The sequence below is a fragment of the Phyllobates terribilis genome, unplaced genomic scaffold, assembly GCF_046119375.1.
Source record: "Phyllobates terribilis strain yellow unplaced genomic scaffold, ASM4611937v1 Scaffold_2__4_contigs__length_985480577, whole genome shotgun sequence".
Lineage (NCBI taxonomy): Eukaryota > Metazoa > Chordata > Amphibia > Anura > Dendrobatidae > Phyllobates > Phyllobates terribilis.
The window spans coordinates 206,751,111-206,762,206 of NW_027362762.1; the positions used below are offsets into that span (position 1 = coordinate 206,751,111).

At 46.3% G+C, this 11,096-nt stretch overlaps 1 protein-coding gene across 1 annotated transcript in view; it reads right to left on the reverse strand.

Annotated features, from left to right (window-relative positions):
* The window catches only part of RB1 (RB transcriptional corepressor 1), a 282,945-nt gene extending 274,038 nt beyond the window's left edge, over positions 1 to 8,907 (reverse strand). The window contains exon 1 of the mRNA XM_073663829.1: positions 8,704 to 8,907. Within this exon, the coding sequence (XP_073519930.1) occupies positions 8,704 to 8,747 (44 nt within the window). The 5' untranslated portion in view covers positions 8,748 to 8,907. The remainder of the gene's footprint in view (positions 1 to 8,703) is intronic.
* Between the last annotated feature and the right edge of the window lie 2,189 nt (positions 8,908 to 11,096).

Sequence of the window (11,096 nt, forward strand, 5' to 3'; positions counted from 1 at the left end):
TGTTTCATGTTTTTGCCTTTTGTGGATAATGGCTCTCACTGTGGTTTGCTGGAGTCCCAAAGCTTTAGAAATGGCTTTATAACCTTTTCCAGACTGATAGATCTCAATTACTTTGCTTCTCATTTGTTCCTGAATTACTTTGGATCGCAGTATGAGGTCTAGCTTTTGAGAATATTTTGGTCTACTTCACTTTGTCAGGCAGGTCCTATTTAAGTTATTTCTTGATTGAGAACAGATGTGGCAGTAATCAGGCCTGTGCGTGGGGAAGGAAATAGAACTCAGGTTCCCAAACATGTGATGAACCACAGTTAATTTATGTTTTGAAGGAGGTAAGGAGGGGTGGGGGCAATCACACTGGGCCCTGTAGGTTTGGATTTCCTTTGCCCTTAACCCCTTCAGGACCCAGCCTATTTTGACCCTAAAGACCTTGGCATTTTTGTCAATTCTGACCAGTGTCCCTTTACGAAGTAAAAACTCTGGAACACTTCAACGGATCCTAGCGATTCTGAGATTGTTTTTTCGTGACATATTGGGCTTCATGTTAGTATTAAATTTAGGTCGATAATATTTGCGTTTATTTGTGAAAAAATCAAAAATATGGGAAAAAATTTGAAAATTTTGCAATTTTCAAATTTTGATTTTTTTTTCTACTAAACCAGAGAGTGATGCGACACAAAATAGTTAATAAATAACATTTCCCACATGTCTACTTTACATCAGCACAATTTTGTAAAAAAAAAAATGTTGGTAGGAAGTTTGAAGGGTTCAAAGTTCATCAGCAATTTATCTTTTTTCCAGCAAAATTTACAAAACCATTTTTTTAGTTACCACATCACATTTGAAGTCCCTTTGAGGGGTCTTTATGACAGAAAACACCCAAAAGTGACACCATTCCAAAAACTGCACCCCTCAAGCTACTCAAAACTACATTCAAGAAGATTATTAACCCTTCAGGTGCATCACAGGAACTAAAGCCACATGGAAGAAAAAAATGAACATTTTTATTTTTCTAACAAAAATTTTCTTTTAGCCTAAATTTTTTAATTTTCACATGGGTAACAGGATAAAATGCATCCTAAAATTTGTTGGTCAATTTCTCCTGAGTACACTGATACCTCATATGTGGTCATAAACCACTGTTTGGGCACACGGCAGGGCTCAGAAGGGAAGGAGCGCCATTTTACTTTTTGAATGGAAAATTAGCTCCAAAAGTCAAATTGCGCTCCTTCTCTTCTGAGCCCTGCCATGCGCCCAAAGAGTGGTTTATGACCACATATGAGGTATCAGTGTACTCAGGAGAAATTGACCAACACATTTTAGGATGCATTTTATCCTGTTACCCATGTGAAAATTAAAAAATTTAGGCTAAAAGAAAATTTTTGTGAAAAAAAAAGTACTTTGTTTTCACAGATCATTTTGTGAAGCACCTGGGGGTTCCAAGTGCTCACTATGCATCTAGATAGGTGCCTTGGGGGGTCTAGTTTCCAAAATGGCGTCACTTGTGGGGGAGCTCCACTTTTTAGGCACATTAGGGGCTCTCCAAACGCAACATGGTGTCCGCTAACAATTTGAGCCGATTTTCCATTCAATTTGTTTGCGGACACCATGTCCCGTTTGGAGAGCCGCTGTGTGCCCAAACATTGGAGCTCACCTACAAGTGACCCCATTTTGGAAACTATACCCCCCAAGGCACCTACAGTGCCTACAAGTAGTATTCAACCCCCTGCAGATTTAGCTGGTTTGATAAGATGCAAATAAGTTAGAGCCTTCAAACTGCAAACGAGAGTAGGTTTTATGAACAGAAGCATAAATCTTACAAACCAAAAAGTTATGTTGCTCAGTTGAATTTTATTAAATTTTTCAACATAAAAGTGTGGGTCAATTATTATTCAACCCCTATGTTTAATATTTTGTGGAATAACCCTTGTTTGCAATTACAGCTAATAATCGTCTTTTATAAGACCTGATCAGGCCGGCACAGGTCTGTGGAGTTATCTTGGCCCACTCCTCCATGCAGATCTTCTCCAAGTTATCTAGGTTCTTTGGGTGTCTCATGTGGACTTTATTCTTGAGCTCCTTCCACAAGTTTTCAATTGGGTTAAGGTCAGGAGACTGACTAGGCCACTCCAACACCTTGACTTTTTCCCTCTTGAACCAGGCCTTGGTTTTCTTGGCTGTGTGCTTTGGGTCGTTGTCTTGTTGGAAGATGAAATTACGACCCATCTTAAGATCCTTGATGGAGGAGCGGAGGTTCTTGGCCAAAATCTCCAGGTAGGCCGTGCTATCCATCTTTCCATGGATGCGGACCAGATGGCCAGGCCCCTTGGCTGAGAAACAGCCCCACAGCATGATGCTGCCACCACCATGCTTGACTGTAGGGATGGTATTCTTGGGGTCGTATGCAGTGCCATCCAGTCTCCAAACGTCACGTGTGTGGTTGGCACCAAAGATCTCAATCTTGGTCTCATCAGACCATAGAACCTTGAACCAGTCTGTCTCAGAGTCCTCCAAGTGATCATGAGCAAACTGTAGACGAGCCTTGACATGACGCTTTGAAAGTAAAGGTACCTTACGGGCTCGTCTGGAACGGAGACCATTACGGTGGAGTACGTTACTTATGGTATTGACTGAAACCAATGTCCCCACTGCCATGAGATCTTCCCGGAGCTCCTTCCTTGTTGTCCTTGGGTTAGCCTTGACTCTTCGGACAAGCCTGGCCTCGGCACGGGAGGACACTTTCAAAGGCTGTCCAGGCCGTGGAAGGCTAACAGTAGTTCCATAAGCCTTCCACTAACGGATGATGCTCCCAACAGTGGAGACAGGTAGGTCCAACTCCTTGGAAAGGGTTTTGTTCCCCTTGCCAGCCTTGTGACCCTCCACGATCTTGTCTCGGATGGCCTAGGAATGCTCCTTTGTCTTTCCCATGTTGACCATATCTGAGTGCTGTTCACAAGTTTGGGGAGGGTCTTAAATAGTCAGAAAAGGCTGGCAAAAGAGATCTTTAATCCACACATGTGAAGCTCATTATTCTTGGTGCCTGAACTACTTCTTAATACTTTAGGGGGACCAAACAGAATTCTTGTGGTTTGAGGGGTTGAATAATAAATGACACTCTGAATTAACTTTTAACGTTTTAAAAAAAAAAAAAAAAAAAAAACAATATTTGCTGCAGTGCATTTCCCACTTCCAGGCTGATCTACAGTACAAATGTCACAATGCCAAGTTAATTCCGCATGTGTCAACCAGCTAAATCTGCAGGGGGTTGAATACTACTTGTAGGCACTGTATCTAGATGCATAGTGAGCACTTGGAACCCCCAGATCCTTCACAAATTAATCCGTAAAAATCAAAAAAGTGTTTTTTTTTCCACTTTTTCATTTTTATGAATCAATTTGTGAAGCACCTGGGGGTTCCAAGTGCTCACTATGCATCTAGATAGGTGCCTTGGGGGGTCTAGTTTCCAAAATGGGGTCACTTGTGGGGGAGCTCCAATGTTTGGGCACACAGCGGCTCTCCAAAAGCAACATGGTGTCCGCTAACAAATTGTCGACTCAAATTGTTAGAAGACACCATGTTGCGTTTGGAGAGCCGCTGTGTGCCCAAACATTGGAGCTCCCCCACAAGTGACCCCATTTTGGAAACTAGACCCCCCAAGGCACCTACCTAGATGCATAGTGAGCACTTGAAACCCCCAGGTCCTTCACAAATTAATCCGTAAAAATAAAAAAGTGTTTTTTTTCACTTTTTTCATTTTTATCAATCAATTTGTGAAGCACCTGGGGGTTCCAAGTGCTCACTATGCATCTATATAGGTGCCTTGGGGGGTCTAGTTTCCAAAATGGGGTCACTTGTTGGTGAGCTCCAATGTTTGGGCACACAGGGACTCTCCAAACGCAAAGGGTTCCAATTTGTTAGCGGACACCATTGTGTAGTGCATGTCAGGTTGGTGTGCGGTGTGGTATATTGTAGTGCATACACCACACACACACACACACACACACACACACACACACACACACAATCTCATACACTACAACACACACACACACCAACCTGGCATAGCCTCCTCAGCTGAGTACGCCCTAGACTGGGATGAGCGGGACGGGCGGGACATTTTGTGTGCTTTGTGAGTGTGTAAAAAAAAAAAAAAAAAAAAAAATCAAAACTTTATTATAGTGTGAGTGTACGTGTGTGTGCTTGGTGTAACCTTCTGCAGTCACGTGTGGGGGCGGTCAGGCGTAGGGGCCGGTCAGGCGTAGGGGCCGGTCAGGCGTAGGGGCCGGTCAGGCGTAGGAGGGGGCTGAGGAGATGGAGGAGCCAGAAGCAGCAGCAAGGGGGGTGATCACTGGGGCAGGAGCCGGCAGCAGCAAGGGGGGGTAGGAGGCCGGCAGCATCGGGGGGTGATTACTGGGGCAGAAAGGGGAGCAGGAGCTGGGGGCTGATTACTGGGTTTTCGGGGGGGGGGTGATCACTGGGAACAGGGGGGGGTGATCACTGGGAACAGGGGGGGTGAACACTGGGAACAGGGGGGGGTGAACACTGGGAACACGGGGGGGTGAACACTGGGAACACGGGGGGGGGTGATTATTGGGAGGTGGGGGGTGATATCACTGGGACTGGGGGATGGTGGGTTTGATCACAGGAGCAGGGCATTTACACTGAGCCTGCTGCTGCTGTGATCACAGTCCACCGGCTGTCAGAAGGAGAGCAGCAGCCGGTGGATGAAGACGTGGGAGAGGGAGCAGAGGGAGCGGAGGTCGGGGTGCAGGTATGAAAGTGGAGGGGTGGTCGCGGGGGGGGGAGGGGGTCGGGGGGAGTGGCGGCAATACTTACCGCTGATCAGCGGTGGCGGCGGCAGACGCGATCCACAGGGTCCACAGCAGGGGGTCCGCAGCAGGGGGTCCGCAGCAGGGGGTCCGCAGCAGGGGGTCCACAGCAGACGATCTAGGGTTGGGAAGGTGCTGGGAGGTTTCAGCCATCCCTCCATATCTGATTGGGGCTGGGCTAGTATCCATGTGACGCTAGCCCCCCAATCAGATCTGGGGGGAGGGGGGGAACAGAGGTGACACTCCCCCCAGCCAATGGCTGATGCTGTAAGCATCAGGCAATGCCCAGATTTAAATATTACACCAATTTTCATTGGTGAAATATTTAATTCATACCGATTGGCAGTTTCACTAAAAGTGAAAATGAAACAGCCAATCGGAGGGGTCCCAGGCACGGGGGGGTTAATCCACCCCCCGGGGGGTCGACTTCAGGATGTCCAGTTGCAGTAGCAACTGTGACACCTGAGCGACCCCGCTCGCAGGCGCTGCAGGGGCTCTTTCCCTCCATGTCACAGACGCTGTGACATGGGTCGGGAACAAACTGTTTTCCATGTCACAAACGGTGTGACACGGGTCGGGAAGGGGTTAAAGGGATTGTCCACTACTTTGACATTAAAGGATAGGGCATCAATGTATGATCGGCCAGGGTCCCGCACGTGGCACCCCCATTAATCAGCTATCGTCGGTGCCGCCGGCCGTAAGTCCTTACCTGCGGTGCTTGGCTGTCAAGTTGTAGTGGCCGCCGCTTATTACTGCTAATCTGCCTCCTATTCAGTTGAATGGGAGGCGGATGTGCAGTACCCCGTGCCGGCCAAGCACCGTAGGTAAGGACTTACGGCCGGCGACCGCTGCCACCGGAACCAATGACAGTTGATTGACAGGGGTGCGGCGTGTGGGACCCCGGCCAATCATACATTGATGCCCTAGGATAGGGCATCAATGTCAAAGTAGTAGACAACTTCTTTAATAATAAAGACCTTCTAAAAACTGCATTTTGTGTTCACTTGTGTTACCTTTGTCTAATATTTACATTTGTTTTGTGATCTGAAACATTTTGGTGTAACAAACATGCAAAAGAATAAGAAATCAGTAAGGGGGCAAACATTTTCACATGTGTGTATGATGATTATTTTTTAGACTATAAAATGCACCAGACAAGAAGATGCACCTAGGTTTTAGAGGAGGAAAATAGAGAAAAAAAATTAAAGCAAAAAAATGTTGTCATGATGCACTTATGGGGGAGGGGGTCGGCTGCTGACACTGTTATAGGGGTACTGTCACCCAATTCTGTATCTATATCCTCCATCCAGGTATATATGGCCCCCATTCCTGTTATACATGGTCCCCCCCATCCTGGTATGCATGGCACCCCCATCCTAATGCACACAGAAAAAAAAAAAATAGAGGATTCTACTCACCTCCCTTCCCCCTGCTCCAGCGCTGCGTCCTGTTCTGCTGCCAACAGCTGATCTCACTGTGTGAGCCACGCATGACGTCACTGCCATGTGCCCTCACACACTGAGATGAGCTGCTGGAATAGTCACTGCTCCCCACGCCCGGACTATGGGCGTGGGGAGCAGTGAATATTCATCTTAATAGCGAGCACACTGTTAGCCACAGCTCCAGCAGCAGCTGGGCGATCACCTGTACCCGCTATCAAAGAGCATGAATATTCACTACTCCCCATGCCCATGGAAATGGGGAGCAGTGAATATTCATTCTCTTTAGTAGTGGGCACATGTGATCGCCGAGCCACTGCAGGAAGCCGGCGGCTGTGACTGACCGTGTGCGCGCTATTAAGGAGAATGAATATTCAGTGTTCCACACTCCATGAGCGTGGGGAAAAGTGAATATTAATTTTCTTTCAACAGCAGGCAGTGTTGGCTGCAGCAGGCAGCTCCTGTGCCTCGCTCCCCTGCGCCCACACCACCCAACATCCACATTCGGACTATAAGATGCACCGCCCAGTTTCCTCCAAAATTTTGGAGGAAAAAAGTGCGTCTTCTAGTCCAAAAATAGAGTATGTAATATTATATATATTATATATATATATATACACACACACACACACACACACAAAGGTGCATCTCACAAAATTAAAATACCGTCAAAAAGTTCAGTTCTTCTATTTAAAAGGTGAAACTCAGATTATATAAAGTCATTACAAACAGAGTGATCTATTTCAAGTGTTTATTTCTGTTAATGTTGAGGACTATGGTTTGCAGCAATTAAAACACTAAAGTCATTATCTCAGTAAATTAGAATGCAGCTTGAAAAATGTTTTTAAAATCCGAAATGTTGGCCTACTGAAATGTATGTTCAGTAAATGCACTCAATACTTGGTCGGGGCTCCTTTTGCATCAATTACTGCATCAATGCGGACAGGCATGGAGGCGATCAGCCTGCGGCACTGCTGAGGTGTTATGGAATCATCTTCTTCAATTCTTCATCTTCCTCTTGACAATACCCCATAGATTCTCTATGGGGTTAAGGTCAGGCGAGTTTGCTGGCCAATCAAGCACAGTGATACTGTTGTTTTTAAACCAGGTATTGGTACTTTTGGCAGTGTGAAATTTCCATCTCCAAAAAGCTTGTCGGCAGAGGGAAGCATGAAGTGCACTAAAATTTCCTGGTAGACGGCTGCGCTGACTTTGGTCTTGATAAAACACAGTGGACCTACACCAGCAGATGACATGGCTCCCCAAACCATCACTGATTGTGGAAACTTCACACTAGACCTCAAGCAGCTTGGATTGTGGCCTCTCCACTCTTCCTCCAGACTCTGGGACCTTGATATCCAAATGAAAATTGGAACTCTGGGACCTTGTGGAGTATGTCAATGACTGCCTTCTGGACACCTGTCAAGTCAGCAGTCTTCCCCATGATTGTGGAGCCTACTGAAACAGACTAAGGGGCTTTTTTAAATTCTTAGGAAGTCTTTGCAGGTGTTTTTGTTAACTATTTAAATTTACTGAGATAATGACTTTTGTGTTTTCATTGGCTGTAAGCCATAATCATCAACATTAACGGAAATAAACACTTGAAATAGATCACTCTGTTTGTAATGACTCCATATAATATATGAGTTTCACTTTTTATACTGAAGAACTGAAATTAACTTTTTGATAATATTCTAATTTAGTGAGATGTACCTGTATATAAAAAAGGGCCGTGTTAGCACTGTAATACTGATTAAAATGATACCCATGGTGAAGGGATCAGTTTTATGATTTGTGCATAATCACTGATTAAACTTTTGCTGTAATCGTCTTTATGCATTGGGACGGGCTGTCTTTTTTCTTCTTGTTCTGGACCCTCCGTCTGCCTCCTAGTCTAAATATCGCGCCTGTGCAGTCCTTTATTTTGTCTCCAAAAAACCTTAGGTCTCCCACAAAATGGCAGCGGTGATCGCATAAAATCACATACTTGCAGTCACATGGCTGTCGTTTCCGGCACCGGAGAATCCTGATAATGTGCAGTGTGTGCCATGTGAAGACTCACAAGTCTGCAGTGACAGAGTGACTGCAGACTAGTAACCTAAGGTCGGACATCAGCTTTACAGGTAATATCCAGGACTAAGCCCAGTGATTAGGATAAGATCTCCTAGCTTTGAGCTTTTCCTGCAGTAATGATGTCATGTACAACCACTGCAGCCAATCACAGTGAGGCCTGTGAGAAGTAGGCCAGTGATTGGCTGCAGCAGCTATCTAGCCGTACAGCACATCAACAATGAGTGACAAGTAAACAAAGACAGACCAGAACCCCCAGAAGTCACGTTGGGGGATGGGGAAATAAACAGGTGGTCGTTTTACTCTATCGTTTCCCACAGAGGTTTTAGCCTATAACCTCTCCGACAACCCCAGTGCCCTGCACTCACCCTGCCCCGCCAGAGACTCCTCTCCTCGGGCTCTTAGGCGGCATGTCAGCTGCGGAGAAGACGAGTGGTAATGTGGAGGAAGGACAGCGCCGCGCACTCTGCAGGCTGCACTGTGTACACAGGGCTCTAGCTCTGCTCTACCGCTTCCTCCTCACAGACAGTTTACACTGTAACCGCGGGAAAATTAATGAAAAAATGACTTCCGGCTGCTGTTACCAAGCAACACTGTGGGCGGAAGGATAGGGGCGTAGTGAAGCTGCGGTGGCCATATTTGAGCCGGGCTTCATCTTCCCTTACTTCTTTTATAGATTAGAGCTGTGACTCGGAGGGAAATGTGGTTGAATTATTCTCTGAAAATGTAATTCTATAGAAAAGCCTTCCACACTGTGGGGGCAACTCTAGCAGCCATGTCGGAAGCCAGGGAGCTGCGGCGGAGGGACACATGGTGCCCTATGACACAGCCGACCTAAAGAAAAAGTGCACTATATTGAGAGGAGTAACTGGGGACCAGACAGGAGAGGATACAGCGCCACACTCCGGAGAGTAACCGACATGGGTGCATCCGGAGCCTTGGGGGCCAAACACCTTCTCTGAGCTTACAAGCTACAATGTAACATGAGGGACTGCAGGGATCCTATTATAGCTCCCCCTAGTGGTATACAGTATGCTCATACAACATACTTAGACACTTGCCTCTCTAGTTCAGGCTTGTTCTTTTAAAGTCTCTGTTCCCTGATACACGGAGCACAGAACCTGGCTGCAGTGTGCCAATTGTTTACTGATGCTGCAGAACATCATAATACAAACCTCAGCTGCTGCGGAACCTCATAACACACCTCAGCTGCAGCAGAATCTCATAATACACACCTCAGCTGCAGCAGAACCTCATAAAACACACCTCAGCTGCAGCAGAACCTCATAATACAACTCAGCTGCAGCAGAACCTCATAATACAACTCAGCTGCAGCAGAACCTCATAATACACCTCAGCTGCAGCAGAACCTCATAGTACAAACCTCAGCAGCTGCAGAACCTCATAGTACAAACCTCAGCAGCTGCAGAACCTCATAGTACAAACCTCAGCAGCTGCAGATCCTCATAATACAACTCAGCTGCAGCAGAACCTCATAATACACACCTCAGCTGCTGCGGAACCTCATAATACACACCTCAGCTGCTGCGGAACATCATAATACACACCAGCAGCTGCGGAACATCATAATACACACCACTACACTGCAGAACCTCATAATACACACCACAGCACTGCGGACCCTCATAATACACACCTCAGCTGCTGCGGAACCTCATAATACACACCTCAGCTGCTGCGGAACATCATAATACACACCTCAGCTGCTGCGGAACATCATAATACACACCTCAGCTGCTGCGGAACCTCATAATACACACCACAGCACTGCGGAACCTCATAATACACACCACAGCTGCTGCAGAACCTCATAATACACACCTCAGCTGCTGCAGAACCTCATAATACACACCTCAGCTGCAGCAAGAACCTCATAATACACACCTCAGCTGCTGTGGAACCTCATAATACACACCTCAGCTGCTACAGAACCTCGTAATACAAACCTCAGCTTCTGCAGAACCTCATAATACAAACCTCAGCTGCTGAGGAACATCATAATACACACCACTACACCTGCGGAACCTCATAATACACACCACAGCACTGCGGAACCTCATAATACAAACCTCAGCTGCTGCAACACCTCATAATACACACCTCAGCTGCTGCAGAACCTCATAGTACACACCTCAGCTGCTGCAGAACCTCATAGTACACACCTCAGCTGCTGCAGAACCTCATAATACACACAACTACACTGCAGAACCTCATAATACACACCACAGCACTGCCTAAGTGATAATACAAACTTCAACTGCTGCGGAACATCATAATACACACCTCAGCTGCTGCGGAACATCATAATACACACCTCAGCTGCTGCGGAACATCATAATACACACCTCAGCTGCTGCGGAACATCATAATACACACCTCAGCTGCTGCAGATCCTCATAATAGACACATTAACTGCTGCAGAACATCATGTTCTATAAATATACATTTTATTGCTGCAGTCAGGAACAATTCTCATCCCCACTCAGCATTTGCCAGCAAGTAACATGGCCGTCTGACTGTAGTGATGTCATAAAGCTATGATAAGTGTTGTGGGTAACTTATCATAAGAGGGTGTGGTCACACTCATAACTAATGTCATAATGACCATATAGAGTGTTGTGAGGGTATAGAATCTCTGAGCGCGGTGTCATCAGCGCCATTTTCTGAGTTAAACTTCACTTTGGTCTCGGAAGAGTGCACTAGCTTGTATTCCATATCTAGTATGGCTTCCATTAGTTCG